At 48.4% G+C, this 24,095-nt stretch overlaps 1 protein-coding gene across 1 annotated transcript in view; it reads right to left on the reverse strand.

The window, feature by feature from the left end:
* LOC143277811 (uncharacterized) overlaps window positions 1-24,095 on the reverse strand; it is a 64,445-nt gene that overhangs the window by 4,894 nt on the left and 35,456 nt on the right. Inside the window, exons 10-26 of the mRNA XM_076582713.1 lie at window positions 23,566-23,715; window positions 22,204-22,489; window positions 19,681-19,845; window positions 18,566-18,848; window positions 16,528-16,645; window positions 14,323-14,505; window positions 13,948-13,984; window positions 11,914-12,168; window positions 11,268-11,312; window positions 9,440-9,615; window positions 8,429-8,633; window positions 7,381-7,500; window positions 6,405-6,559; window positions 4,706-4,813; window positions 3,367-3,478; window positions 1,250-1,343; window positions 1-947 (exon numbers count right to left, since the gene is read on the reverse strand). The exon at window positions 1-947 is cut by the window's left edge and continues 4,894 nt beyond it. Of these exons, the coding sequence (XP_076438828.1) occupies window positions 797-947; window positions 1,250-1,343; window positions 3,367-3,478; window positions 4,706-4,813; window positions 6,405-6,559; window positions 7,381-7,500; window positions 8,429-8,633; window positions 9,440-9,615; window positions 11,268-11,312; window positions 11,914-12,168; window positions 13,948-13,984; window positions 14,323-14,505; window positions 16,528-16,645; window positions 18,566-18,848; window positions 19,681-19,845; window positions 22,204-22,489; window positions 23,566-23,715 (2,643 nt within the window). The 3' untranslated portion in view covers window positions 1-796. The remainder of the gene's footprint in view (window positions 948-1,249; window positions 1,344-3,366; window positions 3,479-4,705; window positions 4,814-6,404; window positions 6,560-7,380; window positions 7,501-8,428; window positions 8,634-9,439; window positions 9,616-11,267; window positions 11,313-11,913; window positions 12,169-13,947; window positions 13,985-14,322; window positions 14,506-16,527; window positions 16,646-18,565; window positions 18,849-19,680; window positions 19,846-22,203; window positions 22,490-23,565; window positions 23,716-24,095) is intronic.

Consider the following 24,095-nt stretch of genomic DNA (forward strand, 5'->3'; position numbering starts at 1 on the left):
CTAAATACAGATATCACCGTGTACAGATGAAAAACAGAGCCAATGACAAACATGGTTCTGGTACATCAAACATGTCGGATCCTTTCTCTCTTCTCTTACAAAAACTGGTTCTCCGTTCATCTGGCTGGTGGCTTGGTTCATGTCTGTCCTGGGTGGAGGGAGGGAGGGAGGGAGGTGGGTGGGGCTTGGTGATGAGAAGGGGGGGGGGGCTAAGGGAGAGAAACGGCAGTTAACTAACCGTTCAGCTGGTTGGTGTGGTAGTGGTGAGGGAGGGGAGGGGGGGTGGGGGAGGGAAAGCAAGGGGAGAGAACCGGTTAACCGTTCAGCTGGTTGGTGTGGTAGTAGTGAGGGAGGGGAGGGGGGGTGGGGGAGGGAAAGCAAGGGGAGAGAACCGGTTAACCGTTCAGCTGGTTGGTGTGGTAGTAGTGAGGGAGGGGAGGGGGTGGGGGAGGGAAAGCAAGGGGAGAGAACCGGTTAACCGTTCAGCTGGTTGGTGTGGTAGTAGTGAGGGAGGGGAGGGGGGGGTGGGGGAGGGAAAGCAAGGGGAGAGAACCGGTTAACCGTTCAGCTGGTTGGTGTCGTAGTACTGAGGGAGGGGAGGGGGGTGGGGGAGGGAAAGCAAGGGGAGAGAACCGTTTAACTGTTCAGCTGGTTGGTGTCGTAGTACTGAGGGAGGGGAGGGGGAAGGGGGAGGGAAAGCAAGGGGAGTGAACCGGTTAACCGTTCAGCTGGTTGGTGTGGTAGTAGTGAGGGAGGGGAGGGGGGTGGGGGAGGGAAAGCAAGGGGAGTGAACCGGTTAACCGTTCAGCTGGTTGGTGTCGTAGTAGAAGTCGACGCTCTGACGGTTGCCCGAGGAGAAGAGTTTGTCCAGCTGGGCACGGATGGTCTTGAAGGTGGGTCGCTTGCTCTCCTTGTACTGCCAGCAGTCCTTCATCAGCCCGTAGTGCCTGGCGCCGTCATCATCATCACATCATCATCATCGTCATGACATCATCATCATTATCATTATCATCACATCATGACATCATCATCATCATTATCATCATGACATCATCATCATCGTCATCATCATCGTTATGACATCATCATCATTATCATCATCATCACATCATGACATCATCATAATCGTCATGACATCATCATCATTATCATCATGACATCATCATAACGAGACAGACGGACATAGACATACACAGACACAGACACACACACACACACACACACACACACACACACACAGCAGACATACATGTCATCAGCAAACTCAGGTTTATCCATACGGTAGCCAGACTTGAGACGTGACCCAATCTCTCCGGCATGGATACCTGGGTAGGGAACTTGACCTGTACACACACACACACACACACACATATATATATATATATATATATATATATATATATATATAATGGTTAACCAAACAACCAACCAGTCAATCAATCAGAATATCAAGCTACTAACAAGCCTTCTGTTTGCCGCAGCGGCATGTATTTACAATCAGACCTCGCCAACTGGTCAACAGGAAAACAAAAGGAGACCTATGAACACTGTGACAATCGATTCCACACAGATGACTAAATCTGACCAGCATTCAAACACAAGGACAGACGTTTCCATGCAGGTAACTAATTAATCTGACCTGTATTCAAACTCAAAGACAGACGTTTCCACGCAGATGACTAAATCTGATAGACATTATTACACATTATAACTTAAGCTGATCACCTTACCAAAGCTGATCACTTTACCAATGATGATCACCTTACCAATGATGATCACCTTACCAATGATGATCACCTTACCAATGATGATCACCTTACCAATGATGAACACCTTGATCACCTTACCAATGATGATCACCTTACCAATGATGATCACCTTACCAATGATGATCACCTTACCAATGATGAACACCTTGATCACCTTACCAATGATGATCACCTTACCAATGATGATCACCTTACCAATGATGATCACCTTACCAATGATGATCACCTTACCAATGATGAACACCTTGATCACCTTACCAATGATGATCACCTTACCAATGATGATCACCTTACCAATGATGAACACCTTGATCACCTTACCAATGATGATCACCTTACCAATGATGATCACCTTACCAATGATGATCACCTTACCAATGATGAACACCTTGATCACCTTACCAATGATGATCACCTTACCAATGATGATCACCTTACCAATGATGATCACCTTACCAATGATGAACACCTTGATCACCTTACCAATGATGATCACCTTACCAATGATGAACACCTTACCAAAGCTGATCACCTTACCAATGATGATCACCTTACCAATGATGATCACCTTACCAATGATGAACACCTAAACCATGCTGATTATCTTACCATTTTCAGAAAACCTTACCATTGCTGATTATCTTATGCTTGATGATCTTACCTATGCTGAACACCTTTCCCTTGATAATCTTACCTCAACACCTTTCCCTTGATAATCTTACCTCAACACCTTTCCCTTGATAATCTTACCTCAACACCTTTCCCTTGATAATCTTACCTCAACACCTTTCCCTTGATAATCTTACCTATGCTGAACACCTTTCCCTTGATGATCTTACCTATGCTGAACACCTTTCCCTCCCTTGATGATCTTACCTATGCTGAACACCTTTCCCTTGATGATCTTACCTATGCTGAACACCTTTCCCTTGATGATCTTACCTATGCTGAACACCTTTCCCTTGATGATCTTACCTATGCTGAACACCTTTCTCTTGATGATCTTAGCTATGTTGAACACCTTTCTCTTGATGATCTTACCTATGCTGAACACCTTTCTCTTGATGATCTTACCTATGCTGAACACCTTTCCCTTGATGATCTTACCTATGCTGAACACCTTTCCCTTGATGATCTTACCTATGCTGAACACCTTTCTCTTGATGATCTTACCTATGCTGAACACCTTTCTCTTGATGATCTTACCTATGCTGAACACCTTTCCCTTGATGATCTTACCTATGCTGAACACCCTTCCCTTGATCTTACCTATGTTGAACACCTTTCCCTTGATGATCTTACCTATGCTGAACACCTTTCTCTTGATGATCTTACCTATGCTGAACACCTTTCTCTTGATGATCTTACCTATGCTGAACACCTTTCCCTTGATGATCTTACCTTTCCCTTGATGATCTTACCTATGCTGAACACCTTTCCCTTGATGATCTTACCTATGCTGAACACCTTTCCCTTGATGATCTTACCTTTCCCTTGATGATCTTACCTATGCTGAACACCTTTCTCTTGATGATCTTACCTATGCTGATGGTCAATTACAACACTACAACAAAAGGCAGAAGGCTGCAGATCTTACCCATGCTGAAGATCTCCCACAGAACAATCCCATAAGACCACACGTCACTCTTCTCCGTGGAAGGTCTCTCTTGCAGGACTTCCGGTGCCGACCACTTGGCCGGAACTCGTGTCTGCGCATGTCAGTGAATTAGTGTGTGAGTGAGTAACTCTAAACTGACTGATTAATTACTGAAAATAAACAAATTGATCACACGCGCACTCCAACAGCACATTCAAGACAAATTACAAGTCTAATGTGTAGAATTCGTTTAAATGTCTGTGGTACAAAATTTTCTAAAATGTCAAATGTATATGCGGTAAGAAAATAAGTAAGTCATCCACTCATTCATTGTCCAAGCATAGACAGTTCATTCCAAAAGGTGTAGTTGATGACTTTTCTACCAACATTCCATTAGCCACTGAAAAAAATTTATTCATTGCTTAGAATGTTTCAGAAATTTTAAAACTCCAGTCCAGTTGGTATCCTCCTTTGATGTATTTTGATTAATGTCGTTATTGATATTTACATTGTTGTAAGTTAATATTTGTTTATATGCATACACATATTCTCCTTCCTGTGACACCTCATTCATTACACACCACAATCTCTTTAAGCTTTCATTTCTTATGATTTACTTTTCCTCTGACACATAACACAAACACCTTCTTACAGTTACACTGATATTCGCATGCATTCCCTTTCTTTCACCCACTGTTACAGTTACAGTAACTGTATTTAGAGGGTTTTTCTCCAAATTTCACCCATATTTTTACCTTCATTTGCCCAGTTTCCCCCAGCCCTCCATTCATCCACATCTCCCACCCCTTCTGACCGATAATACTCAGATGTATTCATAAATACTTTAACAAAATGTCTTCAATCACCGGTATGTGTGACGGGACATTAAACAAAAATTCCTCCTTTCATCCACTGCTTCTTTTCTTTCCGTCCAATAACACCTGTAGTGAATAGACGTTAAACTGGACATCTAACACGCGCACTCCCTCACACACACACACACACACACACACACACACACACAATCAACTATCATATGACAATCAACAATAATCTGAAATAGGGACCCCCATTGGTTCTCTGTTGGAATGTTACTGTCTGACTATTAGTTTGATTTACTCGTATTTAGTTCATAATTTCTTCTTTTCTCTTTTTCTATGCAAGTAGGGGAGAGAGGGACAGGTAACACAGCGATAACATGAGGCAGGGGTGGGATGGGGGAGGGGAGGGATTTTCGTCTGAAATCACATTGTGCACAGACGTTAAACAAGAGAAGGAAACTAACACGCGCACACGCACACACACGCACACACACACACACACACACACACACACATACCGCTTTCTCCTCCTCCCCTTCTTTCTGTTGAGGTCCGAAGCCAGCCACCTTGGGTTCCAGCAGGAAGCTCAGAAGGACGTTCCGGGCAGCCAGCCGCTTGTGGGTGATCTGTGACATGTCCGTCCTGTCATTATGGGCATGTGGGTGATCTGTGACATGTCCGTCCTGTCATTATGGGCATGTGGGTGATCTGTGACATGTCCGTCCTGTCATTATGGGCATGTGGGTGATGTGTGACATGTCCGTCCTGTCATTATGGGCATGTGGGTGATGTCCGTCCTATCATTATGGGCATGTGGGTGATCTGTGACATGTCCGTCCTATCATTATGGGCATGTGGGTGATGTGTGACATGTCCGTCCTGTCATTATGGGCATGTGGGTGATGTGTGACATGTCCGTCCTATCATTATGGGCATGTGGGTGATCTGTGACATGTCCATTCTATCATTATGGGCATGTGGGTGGTGTGTGACATGTCCGTCCTGTCATTATGGGCATGTGGGTGATGTCCGTCCTATCATTATGGGCATGTGGGTGATCTGTGACATGTCCGTCCTATCATTATGGGCATGTGGGTGATGTGTGACATGTCCGTCCTGTCATTATGGGCATGTGGGTGATGTGTGACATGTCCGTCCTGTCATTATGGGCATGTGGGTGGTGTGTGACATGTCCGTCCTGTCATTATGGGCATGTGGGTGGTGTGTGACATGTCCGTCCTGTCATTATGGGCATGTGGGTGGTGTGTGACATGTCCGTCCTGTCATTATGGGCATGTGGGTGATGTGTGACATGTCCGTCCTGTCATTATGGGCATGTGGATGATGTGTGACATGGCCGTCCTGTCATTATGGGCATGTGGGTGATGTCCGTCCTGTCATTATGGGCATGTGACATGTCCGTTCTGTCATTATGGGCATGTGACATGTCCGTTCTGTCATTATGGGCATGTGGGTGATGTGTGACATGTCCGTTCTGTCATTATGGGCATGTGACATGGCCGTCCTGTCATTATGGGCATGTGGGTGATCTGTGACATGTCCGTCCTGTCATTATGGGCATGTGACATGGCCGTTCTGTCATTATGGGCATGTGAGTGATGTCCGTCCTGTCATTTTGGGCATGTGACATGTCCGTCCTGTCATTATGGGCATGTGACATGGCCGTCCTGTCATTATGGGCACGTGGCTGGTGTGTGACATGTCCGTTCTGTCATTATGGGCATGTGAGTGATGTCCGTCCTGTCATTTTGGGCATGTGACATGTCCGTCCTGTCATTATGGGCATGTGACATGGCCGTCCTGTCATTATGGGCATGTGAGTGATTAGTGCACCAGGGCATTCTAATGCAAAGGCCTCCAGCCTGTAGTGTAGTGTAGTGTTGTGTAGTATAGTCAGGAACTCTGGAAATTTAACGCAAAGGCCCAGCGTGCAGTGTTGTGTAGTGTAGTGTAGTGCAGTGCAGTGTAGTGCAGTGTAGTACAGTACAGTCCATTTCAGTACAGTGCAGTGCAGTGCAGTACAGTTCAGTGTAGTCTAGTGTAGTCTAATGTAGTGCAGTGCACCGCAGCGCAGTTGATGTTATGTCGTATCAAAGTGTCCAGTGCAAACACATCAGCATCTCCCGTTGCTGTATTTTTTCGTTTTGTTTGTTTTTTGTTTGTTTCATTTGTGTTTCCTCTGTGCAGTGTCAGTACCCCCTTGGAAGCGATGTACTCCATGCCTCTGGCGACGCCATGGCCAAAGCGGAGGAGGTTCTCCATCACCTGCTCCGACATGGTTCCCCTGTTCTGCACCAGCCACCTGTCCATCTGACCCATCTCACAGTACTCCATCACCAGCACCGGGCCCCCTGCAAAACACACCTCCCCCTTCACACACTGACCCACGGACAGAAATAGTACTCCATCACCAGCACCGGGCCCCCTGCAAAACACACCTCCCCCTTCACACACTGACCCCCAGACAGAAACAGTGCATGGTCAAACTGTGTGAGAAGAGAGGTATTGAGGACAAGATTAAGGTGCACTGAATGTGTGGCGAGGTGGAGATGATACAACAGTATGACTACTGAACGTGAAGTGAGGTATACAGAACAGTGTGACGATATGTTGAACGTGAAATGACAACAACAGTATCAGTATCAGTAGCTCAAGGAGGCGTCACTGCGTTCGGTCAAATCCATATACGCTACACCACATCTGCCAAGCAGATGCCTGACCAGCAGCGTAACCCAACGCGCTCAGTCAGTCCACAAGAACAACAACAACAACAACGATGATAACAACAACAACAATAATAATAATGAGAAGGAAAGCAAAAATAGAAGAAGAAGAAGAAGACGAAGAAGAATAAGAATAGGAAGAAGAAGAAGAAGAAGAAGGACGAGGAGGAGGAGGAGAAAAATAAGAAGAAGAAGAAGAAGAAGAAGAAGGACGAGGAGGAGCAGGAGAAAAATAAGAAGAAGAAGAAGAAGAAGAAGAAGAAGAAGAAGAAACACTGCACGGTGAACACCATCCCCCTTCACAAACTGACCCCCGGACAGAAACCGTGCACGGTCAGTAACCTCCCCCTTCACAGAGTGAACAAGCAGAAACAGGTAAACAAGAAGAAGACAGAAAAGATGAAGAAGAAGACAAAGACAGAGAAGAAGAAGAAGAAGAAGGCACTCACAGTCGTCGTTGCTGAGGACAGCCCCCAGGAACTGGATGACGTTGGGGTGTTTGTCCAGCTTGGTCACCATGAAGTCGATCTTGGCCCTCATCTTCTCCACGTCCTCCTGCGTGAACCCCGCTGTCACCATCACCACAGTCACCATCACCACAGACATTATCACCACAGACATTATCACCACAGTCACCATCACCACAGACATTATCACCACAGTCACCATCACCACAGTCACCATCACCACAGACATTATCACCTCAGTCACCATCACCACAGACATTATCACCACAGACATTATCACCACAGACATTATCACCACAGTCACCATCACCACAGTCACCATCACCACAGACATTGTCATCAGTCACCATCACCACAGACATTGTCACCACAGTCACCATCACCACAGACACTGTCATCAGTCACCATCACCACAGACATTATCATCAGTCACCATCACCACAGACATTGTCACCACAGTCACCATCACCACAGTCATTATCACCACAGTCATTATCACCACAGTCATTATCACCACAGACATTATCACCACAGACATCATCACCACAGACATTATCACCACACCATCACCACAGTCATTATCACCACAGACATTATCACCACAGTCACCATCACCACAGACATTATCACCACACCATCACCACAGTCATTATCACCACAGTCATTATCACCACAGTCATTATCACCACAGACATCACCACAGACATTATCACCACGGACATTATCACCACAGATATTATCACCACAGTCACCATCACCACAGTCATTATCACCACAGTCACCATCACCACAGACATTATCACCACAGTCATTATCACCACAGTCATTATCACCACAGTCACCATCACCAGTCACCATCACCCTCCCATCCCTCCATCCTGTCCACTTGCCCACTCCCACACACGATATACTCCTCCCTCTGCCCACTCCCCTCTCTCTCACCGCGCTCCACCACCACCCCCACTTCCCCCTCCACCCACATCTTCCCCAAAGCCCCCCACCCCCCACCCCCACCCCCCACCCCTCTTACCTTTGAGCATCTTGGCGGCGACAGTGTCCTGTTTGTTGCCGTGGGTCCAGGTGGCCTTGTAGATGGTAGCGAAGCGGCCCTCCCCCACGTGGTCCAACAGAGTGATGGCGCTGGGCTGCAGGTGCCAGGGGTGGGGCTGGCTGAACGTGCTGGGTGCGTACAGGTAGATGTCCTCCTGGTCTCCGTCAGCACGGTACGCATGGTTCTGTCCTCACAGACAGTGATCAGGGTGAGGGAGGGAGGGAGGGAGAGAGGGTGGGGGGAGAGAGAGGGGGGTAGAGAGAGGGGGAGAGAGTAAGAGGAGAGAGGGAGAGGGAGAGAGAGGGGGGAGAGAGAGGGAGAGAGATTCAAGATTCAAGATTCAAAAACTTTATTCCTCAAGGATAAAGATTTTAGGCATCGCCCAGTCTTCCAATCTGTCCTTGTGACAACAATAACAATAGAGAGAGAGGGAGAGGGAGAGAGAGGGAGAGAGAGGGAGAGAGAGGGGGAGAGAGGGAGAGCGCAGAGAAAGAGAGAGAGAGTGAGAGAGAGAGAGACACAGACACAGTCACAGACAGAGATGTGGATGGTAAGAGAGAAGGGTGAACTGAGGCATTAATGTTTGGGTCTCCAGTCACTTGACGTCAGTAGCGGTTAAAAAAGTAGTTTCTTAAGAAATGCATGTAGTTTTGAGTTGTTAATGGTGTGTTCGTCTCATGGGTGTGTTCGTCTCATGGTTTTCCTGATTATTGTTACATTCAGTGTGCCTTGCGCCATTTGCCCTTTCGTTGCACAACAGTCACTTACAACTGGACAATTTGCCAGTATCTACCAAGCTGTATGTTCATCTCGGATTATTCTGTAACCACCACAAGGCAGTAGACAGGGCAGGTTGGTAGAGAGAGGGTTGGGTGGGTGGAGTGGGGGATGGTGGTGGGGGGCAGAGAAATGGAGAGGATTTAAATGATTGACTGGCCATAGCCTTTATCCTTGTCGAACACACACACACACACACACACACACACTGACCTGAAAAGCAGCATCAGATCTGTGGCCACGAACTGTTTTCCGCACGTTGTCAATAGCACGTGACATCCGGTGCAGCTGTCGGTTGACTGGCGTGCCCTCCTTCTGAAACACCTTGCCTCGTCGCCACAGCACGAAGATGACGATGATGATGACGATCAGGGCGATGATGAGAAAGGCTGGACAGGACAGACAGAGGAGCACGTGGTCATCACGTGGACAGACAGACACCAGCACCACCCTCCACACACACACACACACTGTGTACCCTCTTCCCTGTTGTTTCAGTGCCCCACACACAGCCACACCCTCACTCATCCTGTGACAGCCCAGCCCCCAGACAATCATCAGTACCGTGTCGCCAAGAGGCCACTCACGACACAAGTCTCTGCACGCAGTTAAACCACGTGACCACTCATGACAGAAGTCTCTGCACGCAGTTAAGTCACGTGACCACGCAGTTAAGTCACGTGACCACTCACGACAGAAGTCTCTGCACGCAGTTAAGTCACGTGACCACTCACGACAGAAGTCTCTGCACGCAGTTAAGTCACGTGACCACTCACGACAAAAGTCTCTGCACGCAGTTAATTCACGTGACCACTCACGACAGAAGTCTCTGCACGCACTTAAGTCCCTTTGATAATGATGGGCGGTGCCTGCTCTCAGTCAACATACCAGGACATGTCACCAGCACAGAAGGTATTTCGGTACAGATCACTCTCGTGTCAAAGTTCCGTGTTGGACATATTAACAACGTGGACTGGGTTTGTTTCTTGTTGTTGTTGGTTGGGTTTTTTGTTGTTTTTATCTTTGACCCTTTCTCGCCTGCTTCACGCCTGCATTGTACTGTACTGTAATATACTGCATCGTATTGGATTCCTCAACACCACATTTCTCAGTGTGAAGACAGGACTGGTGTCCATGGAGAGAGTCAACACCACATTTCTCAGTGTGAAGACAGGACTGGTGTCCATGGAGAGAGTCAACACCACATTTCTCAGTGTGAAGACAGGACTGGTGTCCATGGAGAGAGTCAACACCACATTTCTCAGTGTGAAGACAGGACTGGTGTCCATGGAGAGAGTCAACACCACATTTCTCATTTCACCTGCTGCCGCCTGCATGTCTTTGGTATTGTGGGGGACTCCGGCTCTTGGCAGGTGGTTTCTGCTTTGTTTGTTTGCACACTGGCTGGTTTATTCATTTATTGGTGTGTGTGTGTGTGTGTGTGTGTGTGTGTGTGTGTGTGTGTGTGTGTGTCTGTCTGTCTCTCTCTCTCTCTCTCTCTCTCTCTGTGTGTTTGTTACGCGCTGTGTGCTGTGTGGGATGCTGTACGGTTCAAATACCGTGAGATGCTCTGGTCTCCGTCCTCCATCCTTGTTCTGTCCCTTTAACCCCTTCCCACCCCTTCCTCTCCCATTCCCCAACGTGTCCGTTCTTGGCTATCATACGTGCTGCACGCTGAGTGTGAATTATCTTTCTGTCTGTCTGTCTGTCTGTCTGTCTCTCTGACACCCCCCACCCCTCTCTCTCTCTCTCCTGTATCTCTCTTTGCTAGTCTGTCTCTTACTGTCTTTCTATCTGCCCGAGGCCATTCTCAAGGCCTAACTGAGCACGTTGGGTCACGCCGCTGGTCAGGCATCTCTGCTCAGCAGATGTGGTGCAGCGTATATGGATTTGTCCGAGCGCAGTGACGCCTCCTTGAGTAACTGAACTGAACTGATCTATCTGCCTGCCGCCCCCACCTCACCTCTCTCTCCCCCACTGTCTGTCTGTGTGTCTGTTTGATTCACTGACAAAAAACGTGCATCAGACACACAGCACTCACCGATGACAATGCCAATGATGGCTCCGACTGGGAAGGGGTCCTCCTCTGAAAGGACACACACACAGACAGACAGATAGATAGATAGATAGATAGACAGATAGATAGACACCGCCACCATCATCCCCACCACCATCACCATCACCACCCCTACTACCACCACCACCATCACTACTACCACCATCACCATCATCCTCACCACCCTCACCACCACCACCATCACCATCGCTACTACCACCACCACCACCATCACCACCACCACCACCCTCACCACCACCACCATCATCACTACTACCACCCTCACCATCATCACCCCTACTACCACCCTCACCACCCTCACCACCACCACCATCACCACCACTACTACCACCACCACAACCATCATCACCACCCTCACCACCACCATCACCACCACCCTCACCACCACCACCCTCACCACCACTTCTACCACCACCATCATCACCCTAACCACCACCATCATTACCACTACTACCACCACCCTCACCATCATCACCACTACTACCACCACCACCCTCACCACCACCACCACCATCATCACCACTACTACCACCACCACAACCATCATCACCACCCTCACCACCACCACCACCCTCACCACCACCCTCACCATCACCACCACCACCCTCACCTGTGAAGAACTGTACGGAAGCCTTGTCACTCCGCACGTCCCCCGTGAAGTCGGTAACCATGGAGATGGTGTAGCTCGTGCCAGGCTCCAGCCCCGTGACGGAGAACTTCGTGGCGTCCTTGTGCACCGGCCGTCTCTCGCCGTTGACGATCACCCACACGGCCGTGCGAGGGAAGCAAGATGGCGGGTAGGACCAGGTCAAGGTCACGCTGTCCTTGGTGATTTCCGTCACCGTGATGTTCTGTGGGGGGAAGTCTGGAGGGGGGAGGAGGGGGGTTAATTATGGAGATAGTCTTTGTCGGGTTCTTAAGACAGGGCATATTGTTACGTATGCGTGCAAGCACTGTGCACATGTACACACGCACGCATGCACACACGCGCACACGCACACACACATGAACACACATGCGCACGCGCTGCTTGACGTCCCCAAACAAGCATCAAAATCAACAGATCCTGCATTCTGTCTAGCTGGCTTCGACAGTTAAAAAACAACAACCGGTGTATGTGGGATTGGAAACGTCAGTTTCTGTTCGAAGCACTCTCATTTTGAGAGATAGATTCGAATCGTTTATTTTCACAGATTCCAGCAATGAGTTAACATTTCTTTTTTTTTCTTTTCTTTTTTCTTTTCTTTTCTTTTTTTTTCCGTTTGTAGATAGTGTTGAGAAAGGTTCCAGCAAGCCTGGACATTACAGTCGGTGACTGTAGTAACTTGCACACCTCGGCTCATCCTCACTCGACACAGAGAAGACATCGTGATCGAAATGTGTGCAACGTTTGAAACGTGTCCGATGTGTCAAACATTGCTGATGGAAAGGACTTGTCTTGTCCGGAGTGACCATACTGTACAGGACGCCCGAAGACGTGTCTTTTGCGATACTGTTTCTGTCCATCGAAGTCTGAGAGTCACGTTAAGACAGGAAAGGTTTGGGGCCTTGACAGGGATGTACATGATGGTCACAGATCATAAGACAGGAAAGGTTTGGGGCCTTGACAGGGATGTACATGATGGTCACAGATCATAAGACAGGAAAGGTTTGGGGCCTTGACAGGGATGTACATGATGGTCACAGATCATAAGACAGGGAAGGTTTGGGGCCTTGACAGGGATGTACATGATGGTCACAGATCATAAGACAGGGAAGGTTTGGGGCCTTGACAGGGATGTACATGATGGTCACAGATCGACACAAGCTGACAGCTGGGCCAACAGCAAAGTGAGAGCTGTATGATCAGTGGTTTCTCCACTGCAGTGGAAAGTCAGTTACAGCTTGGTCTTCTGTGCAGGACTATGACTCTCAAACTAGGAGGCAAGACTGCACTGGCTCTTAGTGCTGCAGCCTTGGGGGCTAGTTGACCTTTAGGGACCATCCTAACACTGACTGTCCTAAAACCCTCTTGACCGAGAGGGTGGGGATGTAACTTGGGCAAGAAACTCTCCATCACAATCAAACTCTAGCCCAGATATTCGGGACAGCAGTTACCTCCTCTGCTGTTCTGATGGTCATAGTCGGACACGACTGTCTATCACACATATATACACATGATGGTAAAAACATTCAAATGCATGCTGATGTGGGCTGCTTTGACATGGTTGTTCCGTTTCTAGCATGCAACTTTCGGTTCGACCAACACTCATTTCCGAGTGTGAGCAACGACATTGACCAGCCTCAAATCATAGTGTCCCTGTCTGTCCATCCACCTCGGAGTTTTCCGTTTGTTGTTGTTCAGCAGGAATCACGCGCCAGCCACGAAGGCTCTGCTTTTTGCTCCTATAATTTTCAGTATATAGTATAGTATTTCATATTGCTGAAGGTTCGCTGCGAAGTCATGACAGGAAAGCTGTTGTAGTTGTTAAATGTTAGGTGTTTATTTATTCATCTACTTTTTTTTTTATTCAAGGGGATAATGAATGATACCTACATCTTTGTTTTCAAGGCACAAACCGTGAGTTATATCAGAAAGAAAACAGAGTATATAACATGCAGGCCTACTGCCGTCAGACTGACAACAACGATCTACGATACTCACAGGCCTCCGTCCCGTTCAGTTTGGTCAGATTGTCTTTCTGAAAACAGCACGTGACAGTGAGAGATAGGACTGAAGGACACTGCTGGACATTGGAATGGACAGTGGAACCACACACACACACACACACACACACACACACACACACACACACACACACACAAACTCACACACACACAACACACACTCAAACACAAACATAAACACACACACACACAAGCACACACACACACACACACACAAACACACCCCACCACCACCACCACCACCATCACAGAACAAACACCACCCTTTGGCACCACCACCACCACCACATCCACCATCATCATCTCCTCACCCCACCCCACCCCCACCCCCCCTCCCTGAACGACCACCCACCGTCATGCTGACGTGAGTGACGAGGCCGGCCATGTTGGTGATGTCAGCAGTGACGTTGATGACCTCAGTGGCCAGGTTCTCCTTCTCCACCATCATCCGACAGTTGCTGACCGAGAACGTCTGGGTGTAGCTGAAGCACTCCCGGGACTTGGTGCAGCTGCACTCCGTGAAGTCACAGCCGAACTGCAAAACACCCACCCCTTCGTTTTCCTGGGTTTTCTCTCGATTAAGCTCGTTTATTGAAAATTGAGAGTGAGAGAGGGAGAGAGAGAGGGAGAGAGAGAGAAAAAAAAAAGAAAGAAAAGCACATGACATAAGCAAGACGCATACACACAGACACAAACAAACAGACAGAGAGAGAGAGAGAGAGAGAACACACACAGACACAGGCACAAACACACACATTCACAAGACACACACACACACTCTCTCTCTCCCTTTCTCTGTCTCTGTCTCTCTGGCTTCTTCTGTTGCAGTCCCAAGTCACCCCGACCCTCCCCCGTCTTTCCCTGTGCTCTCTCTGTTGAAGTCCCAACAACTATTCGTACCTCACCACCCCACCACCCCCTGCCCAACACCCCTCCCTCACACCCCCAGCACCCTCTGCTGTAGTCCTGGTACTGTTGCTCACCATCCCAACCCCCTCACCACCCCCACCACCCCTCACTACCCCTCCTGTTGACCACCCCCACCACCCCTCACCACCACCCCCCCTCCTCTTGATCACCACCCCGACCCACTCACCACTACCACCACCCTCACCACTACCACCAACCACCTTCTACACACACACACTACCCCGGAACCTTCTGCCGTAGTCCTGGTACTGTTGATTACCACACCCACCCACTCACCCCCCCCCCCCTCACCCTTCCCCCACTCCTGGTTGTTGTCCTAGTCCTGCTGATCACTCCTCCCCACAATTTATCCACCCCCCGTAACACCCCCCCCCCATCTCTCCACCCCACCCTCCCTGTTCCCCCCTCTCCACCCCACCCTCCCTGTTCTCTCCACCCCACCCTCCCTGTGGTCCCCCCTTTCTTGTGTCAGGTACAATTTCGTTACGTTTCGCTTCGTTTCACAGTTTCAGTACGCTCAGACCTCACACCCCTTACACCCCACCCCCTCTGGCTCCTGTTGTCCCATTCCAACTGATTTTCCCCTCATCCCACCCCACCCACCTCACCACACACCCACCCGGATCTTCTCTAGGTGTCCCCATACTATCACTCATCACCCACCCCACCCCACCCACCTCACACCCACCCGGATCTTCTCTAGGTGGCCCCATACTATCAGTCATCACCCACCCCACCCCACCCACCTCACACCTACCCGGATCTTCTCTAGGTGGCCCCATACTATCAGTCATCACCCACCCCACCCCACCCACCTCACACCTACCCGGATCTTCTCTAGGTGGCCCCATACTATCAGTCATCACCCACCCCACCCCACCCACCTCACCACACACCCACCCGGATCTTCTCTAGGTGTCCCCATACTATCACTCATCACCCACCCCACCCCACCCACCTCACACCTACCCGGATCTTCTCTAGGTGTCCCCATACCATCACTCATCACCCACCCCACCCCACCCACCTCACCACACACCTACCCGAATCTTCTCTAGGTGTCCCCATACCATCACTCATCACCCACCCCACACCACCCACCCCACTACACACCCACCCACCATCAACTCCTTCTGTTGTCATCCCAGTAACGCACACCCGCACATCCCTCTCCACCCCACCCCCCACCCTCCCTTCCCCTATCACCAACAGCTCCTTCTGTTGCAGTCGTCCTGGTACCGTTGATTAATCCTCTCATCCCACCTCACTAAAATCATCCAGAACCACCCCGAAAACGGAGTATGGCTGCCTACGTGGCGGGGTAAGAACGGTCATACACGTAAAAGCCCACTCGTGCATATACGAGTGAACGTGGTAGTTCCAACCCACGAACGACGACGAAAAGAAGAAAATCCGGAACCAATACAAGAATTACACCATGGACACCGTTTTTTTTTTTTGTTTTTTTTTTTTTGTTGGTTGGTTGTTTGTTTTTTCCTATCTCTTAAAGTCAAGGTTGTACCTGCCGGGAAAATAAATGTAAACACATTGCGAATGCTTCCATTTCAACACGCTGCTATTCTAAACACAGGTCATGTGAGGAGACTAGCCAGGGGAAGCCACTCACAGGAGCACTGACGCCCTCCACCCTCTCCTGGTAGATGACGCTGTTGTTGCTGAGCCGTGTGAAGGTCCACAGGATGTAGGCGATTCCAGACACGTGGTCGCTGGTTTGCACCGTAAACCTGCCCAACCACCTCACTGTCAATAGCCTTGATGAAGATGGTAATGATGATGATGGTATTGCTACTACAACGACTACTACTACTACTAGCACTACCACCACCACCACCATTACCACCACCACCACAACCAACAATAATAATGATGATATAATAATACTAATACTAATACTAATAATAATACCGATGATGAATACAGAATAGAAATTATAGATGTCCACCATGAACTAACGAAGCCACCTCCGTCATCATCAACAGCATCATCATCACCACCACCACCACCACCATAACAACTATCACAATGACAGAGGCTGACGACTAAATGGATAAGGAATTTGATTCAACTGACAGACACAGTGGACATCAGCTACAGGTTAAAAGTCACGCCCAGATGGCCTTGAGCAGCACACCACAGTTAATCTCCAATAAAAGATCATCCGGAATCAGCCTCTGCTGTCGTAAACAGGAAGAACCGCCCTTGTGTGCCACAAACAGCACCTGTCCAGAACGTATAGGTCAGCAAGAAAGAACCGCCCTTGTGTGCCACAAACAGCACCTGTCCAGAACGTATAGGTCAGCAAGGAAGAACCGCCCTTGTGTGCCACAAACAGCACCTGTCCAGAACGTATAGGTCAGCAAGGAAGAACCGCCGCTCTTGTCAGTTTTGGTACCCAAGGTGTGCTGCAGAGTCTAGAGTTCTCCTTCGACTTCTGTGCCAGGTGTTCTTTGGCCTTCCTCTCTTGCGACATCATTCTGGTGACCTACCCTTGCTCTCTTCACATGACGTGTCCAAACCACTTCCGCCGCCTTCTGATGGTGACGGTCTTCACGTTTCCTTGTATGCCTGCCGCCAAAGACAAAACCAAAGCCCAAACGACTGCTCAGAACTTTATAAGCAACTACTCTGCTCTCATGTCGAACCGAAGCAAAATTTGAGGAAAGTTAGAGAAATATTTGAAGGAATAATAAAATAAAAAAAAAGCACTACAGGTCCATATCTGAAGTAATAAAAAAACAAACACCAGAGGTCCATATCTGAAGTAATAAAAAAAAAAAAAAAGCACCAGAGGTTCATATCTGAAGTAATAAAAAACAAACACCAGAGGTCCATATCTGAAGTAATAAAAAAAACAAACACCAGAGGTCCATATCTGAAGTAATAAAAAAAACAAACACCAGAGGTCCATATCTGAAGTAATAAAAAAAACAAACACCAGAGGTCCATATCTGAAGTAATAAAAAAAACAAACACCAGAGGTCCATATCTGAAGTAATAAAAAAAACAAACACCAGAGGTCCATATCTGAAGTAATAAAAAAAACAAACACCAGAGGTCCATATCTGAAGTAATAAAAAAAACAAACACCAGAGGTCCATATCTGAAGTAATAAAAAAAAGCACCAGAGGTCCATATCTGAAGTAATAAAAAAAAAACACCAGAGGTCCATATCTGAAGTAATCAAACGGAATAGAGGTCCATATCTGAAGTTGTTTTTTTTTTTAACCCACTAAAGGTCCATATTTGAAGTAATCGAAAACGCTAGAGGTCCATCAGCAAAGAAAACTCAAGTGTAAAAATGGTAAAGTCTTGACTCATTGCAAAACACAGATGGAGCAATGGGGGTTTACAACCTTCAGCTATATTTGACTGAATACACTGTCATCGATGATGCTCTTAAGCAGATACCAAGGCTGCCAATGCATGAACTCAATGAGGAACCATCAAGAATGCATTTGACGAACTCGCAGTCCACTATATCCAGATACTTGTGGCGTTAACCTGTCTGAGCGCGTTAAACAATACCTGTGGTATTGACGATAGACTCAACATACACACAACAACATCAAGCGTGCGCGCACACACACACACACCACCACCAACAACAACAACAACAACACACCACCACCAACAACAACACTCACTGTGAACTGAAGTCGACACCAGGCACGTGCTGGTTCATGAGGAACTGGATGCCGCCCACCACACTGGGCGGGGTGGAGTCAAACGTCACCTGGGTCCTCTCCACCAGGTCGCTGTCCATCACGTCTGTGGCCTTGACCCACACGGTCACGGTCAGTCCATCACTTGGGGTCTCCGGCACCATGAAGGTCGTGTTGAGGCCCATGTCGGTCCACGTGCCTGTGGGTGTCTGGGGCTGGTTCACACCTCCCTGGTTGTCCTTGTGGTGCTGAAGAGCGAAGCTCACTGCACGCAGCACTACCACTTTTGCCCAAGTCCCTTTGCTTTGTGATTATCTCCCCATTAATGAAGAGTACCATCAAACCTATTCCGTGCTCTCACTGTGTGATTATCTCCCCATTAATGAAGAGTACCATCAAACCTATTCCGTGCTCTCACTGTGTGATTATCTCCCCATTAATGAAGAGGACCATCAAACCTATTGCGTGCTCTCACTGCCTGATTATCCCCCCATTAATGAACATGGCTGGGACCCCTATTGCGTGCTCTTGGCCCCTTGCTCTCTGATTATCTCCCCATTAATGAAGAGGACCAGGAAATCTACTCCTTGCTCTCAGTACCTTGCTATGTTATCATCTCCCCAACACAGCTGTTGACCGCGCACAGACCTGAGCGACAGTAACCGTCATTCACAGACTGTTCTGCTCAGCCCTGCACGATGCTGTCCACGTATAGCCGACAACAAGGGTTCATTGCCGTCAGTTAAACCTAACCAACGGAGGCCAGTGATGACCGTTCACATCAGTTTACGTTGCTGCACAAACAGGGTGTCCGCTGCAGGTTTGTCATGAAATTGTGGGGACTGAAGCACACCCAGATTCTGGGTCTGACTCTGGATTGTTTACTGATTAGGCCAAAGGCCCAGTTCAATGGATGAGACATGCACAAAACATTAATTTGCACACATATCTATCCATCTATCTATCTATGGATACTATTCGAAATATACATAACGTAAAAGAATGTTTACACAAATAAAGACAGAGAGAGACAGACAGAGATAGGCATTCAAATGTCAAATCGGTTCAATATTTTCCAGAATCTAAGGGATACAGACCGATGCCTCGCTTGTTGGGGATGGCGTTCACGGTTATTTTCCCTTCGTGGTCCTCTCTCACAGTCCCAGGGGGGATGTCTTTGCGAAATCGTGGGAATCCCTCCGTCTTGTTTCCAACCGTTATGTTGCCATCCCTCAGCTCTGGCGGGTAACGTCGGACACTACCTGCAACAGTCATTTCTACTGTCTGGACCTGTCGTTACCTGCAACACAGTCACTTCTACTGTCTAGCAACACAGTCACTTCTACTGTCTGGACCTGTCGTTACCTGCAACACAGTCACTTCTACTGTCTGGACCTGTCGTTACCTGCAACACAGTCACTTCTACTGTCTGGACCTGTCATTACCTGCAACACAGTCACTTCTACTGTCTGGACCTGTCGTTACCTGCAACACAGTCACTTCTACTGTCTGGACCTGTCGTTACCTGCAACACAGTCACTTCTACTGTCTGGACCTGTCGTTACCTGCAACAGTCACTTCTATTGTCTGGACCTGTTGTTACCTGCAACACAGTCACTTCTATTTTCTGGACCTGTCGTTACCTGCAACACAGTCACTTCTACTGTCTGGACCTGTTGTTACCTGCAACAGTCACTTCTATTGTCTGGACCTGTCGTTACCTGCAACAGTCACTTCTATTGTCTGGACCTGTCAACAGTCTGACGTTACCTGCAACAGTCACTCCTATTGTCTGGACCTGTCGTTACCTGCAACACAGTCACTTCTATTGTCTGGACCTGCCCACAGTCTGACGTTACCTGCAACACAGTCACTTCTACTGTCTGGACCTGTCGTTACCTGCAACAGTCACTCCTATTGTCTGGACCTGTCAACAGTCTGACGTCACCTGCAACACAGTCACTCCTATTGTCTGGACCTGTCGTTACCTGCAACAGTCACTTCTATTGTCTGGACCTGTCGTTACCTGCAACAGTCACTTCTATTGTCTGGACCTGTCAACAGTCTGACGTTACCTGCAACACAGTCACTCCTATTGTCTGGACCTGTCGTTACCTGCAACAGTCACTTCTATTGTCTGGACCTGTCGTTACCTGCAACAGTCACTTCTATTGTCTGGACCTGTCATTACCTGCAACACAGTCACTTCTACTGTCTGGACCTGTCGTTACCTGCAACAGTCACTTCTATTGTCTGGACCTGTCGTTACCTGCAAGTCACTTCTATTGTCTGGACCTGTCGTTACCTGCAACACAGTCACTTCTATTGTCTGGACCTGTCAACAGTCTGACGTTACCTGCAACAGTCACTTCTATTGTCTGGACCTGTCGTTACCTGCAACACAGTCACTTCTATTGTCTGGACCTGTCAACAGTCTGACGTTACCTGCAACAGTCACTCCTATTGTCTGGACCTGTCGTTACCTGCAACACAGTCACTTCTATTGTCTGGACCTGTCCACAGTCTGACGTTACCTGCAACAGTCACTTCTATTGTCTGGACCTGTCGTTACCTGCAACAGTCACTCCTATTATCTGGACCTGTCGTTACCTGCAACAGTCACTTCTATTGTCTGGACCTGTCCTTACCTGCAACACAGTCACTTCTATTGTCTGGACCTGTCAACAGTCTGACGTTACCTGCAACAGTCACTCCTATTGTCTGGACCTGTCAACAGTCTGACGTTACCTGCAACAGTCACTCCTATTGTCTGGACCTGTCAACAGTCTGACGTTACCTGCAACAGTCACTCCTATTGTCTGGACCTGTCAACAGTCTGACGTTACCTGCAACAGTCACTCTTACTGTCTGGACCTGTCAACAGTCTGACGTTACCTGCAACACAGTCACTCCTATTGTCGGGACCTGTCCACAGTCTGACGTTACCTGCAACAGTCACTCCTATTGTCTGGACCTGTCAACAGTGTGACGTTACTGATCGTTTTTTCCTGACCTTTAATTCATGTACTGTTTTACAGCGCCTTCTCAGTGCTTCATCTCTCCCGCCTCCCGCCACGAGCGGTGGAGACACGAATTGACAAAGGCAGCCACTTTTGAACCAGTGGACACGAAAGACTTTGACAGGAACACCACACATTGCTGGAAATGGAAGAGAAATTCAGCCGAGGTCGTCACAAGGGCAGTGAAAGTAGAGCGACAGAATCCGCAATAATGTTTCCATAGCTGGTGATAAGTGAGAATGAGGATGCTGCTGCTATAGAGGTCAATTGGGTTTGGGTCTATGTGATAAGGCTGTCCTCTGTGCTTCTTTTCACAATACATTTCTAGCATCTACCAGTCTGAAAGGATGACATATGCAGTGTTAGTCGAGAAATGTTAGCAAACTCCTGAGGAACCATCTGTGAAATAGGAGAAAGAAAAAAATATATTTGAAATACGTAAAGTATAGTGTTAACCTACAGTGTCCCATCTGACAAAGAAAAATGCGATTTTACAACACGAATCAAGAAGCAAACTAGGAATCAAATGGGTGAGAAATGAACAAGCTTTTAAAAGAAAAAGAACGTAAACAATAAAGCCAAAAATCAACCAATCAGCACCTAACAGATTGTTCTCCTCGTGGAAGGCGTTGCGGAAGTGTCGGTCCCACGTGACAATGATACCACCGTTGAAGTCACTCTGGTATTTATAGCCGGCGGCCTCACTGGCCGTGGACACGAAGAGGTCATGGTCGGGGTCAGTGGTCACCCGGGGGTCAGGGTCGTAGAGGACCAATCGGCGTACGTAGATGGTGTTGTTGGCCAGGTCACCTGCTTCCAGGATGACAGAGTACATCCCTGGTGCCGGCAGTCGGTACGTCTGGGGCGTGTAGTTTGCTGCCATCACCTGCAACGTTACCATGGAGATAGTCACTGAGGTATGTAGTTTGCTGCCATCACCTGCAACGTTACCATGGAGATGGTCGCTGAGGTGTGTAGTTTGCTGCCATCACCTGCAACGTTACCATGGAGATAGTCGCTGAGGTGTGTAGTTTGCCGCCATTACCTGCAACGTTACCATGGAGATGGTCACTGAGGTGTGTAGTTTGCTGCCATCACCTGCAACGCTACCATGGAGATGGTCACTGAGGTGTGTAGTTTGCCGCCATTACCTGCAACGTTACCATGGAGATAGTCACTGAGGTGTGTAGTTTGCTGCCATCACCTGCAACGCTACCATGGAGATAGTCACTGAGGTATGTAGTTTGCTGCCATCACCTGCAACGTTACCATGGAGATGGTCACTGAGGTGTGTAGTTTGCTGCCATTACCTGCAACGTTACCATGGAGATGGTCACTGAGGTGTGTAGTTTGCTGCCATCACCTGCAACGTTACCATGGACTTTTTCTCTCCTTCTACTCCTTCTTCACTATCACCACCACCATCACCATCATCATCATCACCACCACCACCACCCTCATCATCATCATCACCACCACCACCACCATCGCCCTCATCATCACCACCACCATCACCCTCATCACCACCACCACCACCACCATCATCATCATCATCACCGACACCACCACCACCACCCTCATCATCATCATCATCATCACCACCACCACCCCCACCATCATCATCATCATCATCATCATCATCATCACCACCACCACCACCACCATCACCACCACCATCACCACCACCACCATCATCATCATCATCATCACCACCACCATCACCACCACCACCACCATCATCACCACCACCACCACCACCATCATCATCTCATCACCACCACCATCATCATCACCACCACCACCACCATCACCACAACCACCATCATCACCACCACCACCACTACCATCACCACCACCACCACCATCATCACCACCACCACCACCACCACCACCATCATCACCACCACCACCACCACCATCATCATCACCACCACCACCATCAGGAAGCCCACCATCCCTCACCTCTTGATTGGTAAGAGGGGACAGGACCCGGGAGGGGGGTATCTCCAGTCCCTGATTGACCTTGCTCATGCTGAACACCTCCCAGGCGTAGCGGTTCATCTTGGAGTCTTCGTCCTGCCACCCGTCCCACGTGATGGTGATGGAGTTGGACTGCAGGGAAGAGAGGCGGCGCACAGCTTCATACAACACGTCACAGATCTACACATCGTCTGTTCTATTGTTGTTATCGTCATCATCACCAGCACCATCATCATCATCATCACTGTCATCATCATCGGCAGCAGCAGCAGCATTAGTAGTTGCAGAAACAGCAGCAGCAGAGTAGCATTATGTGGGAGATAGTGCACACGTTGGGAACTTTCGTCACTTGCAGGGTGACAAAAAATGTCATATGACGTCATGGGCAGCCCACCACCGTCACTAGTTTTTCTGGGTGTGCACTGCTTTTCTTTGGACAACTTTTTGGCAGAGTTCGATCACATCATTCCATTTTGCACAGACTGAACCAAACAACAAAAACTATGTCTTCA

Source organism: Babylonia areolata, chromosome 35 (assembly GCF_041734735.1).
Source record: "Babylonia areolata isolate BAREFJ2019XMU chromosome 35, ASM4173473v1, whole genome shotgun sequence".
Lineage (NCBI taxonomy): Eukaryota > Metazoa > Mollusca > Gastropoda > Neogastropoda > Buccinidae > Babylonia > Babylonia areolata.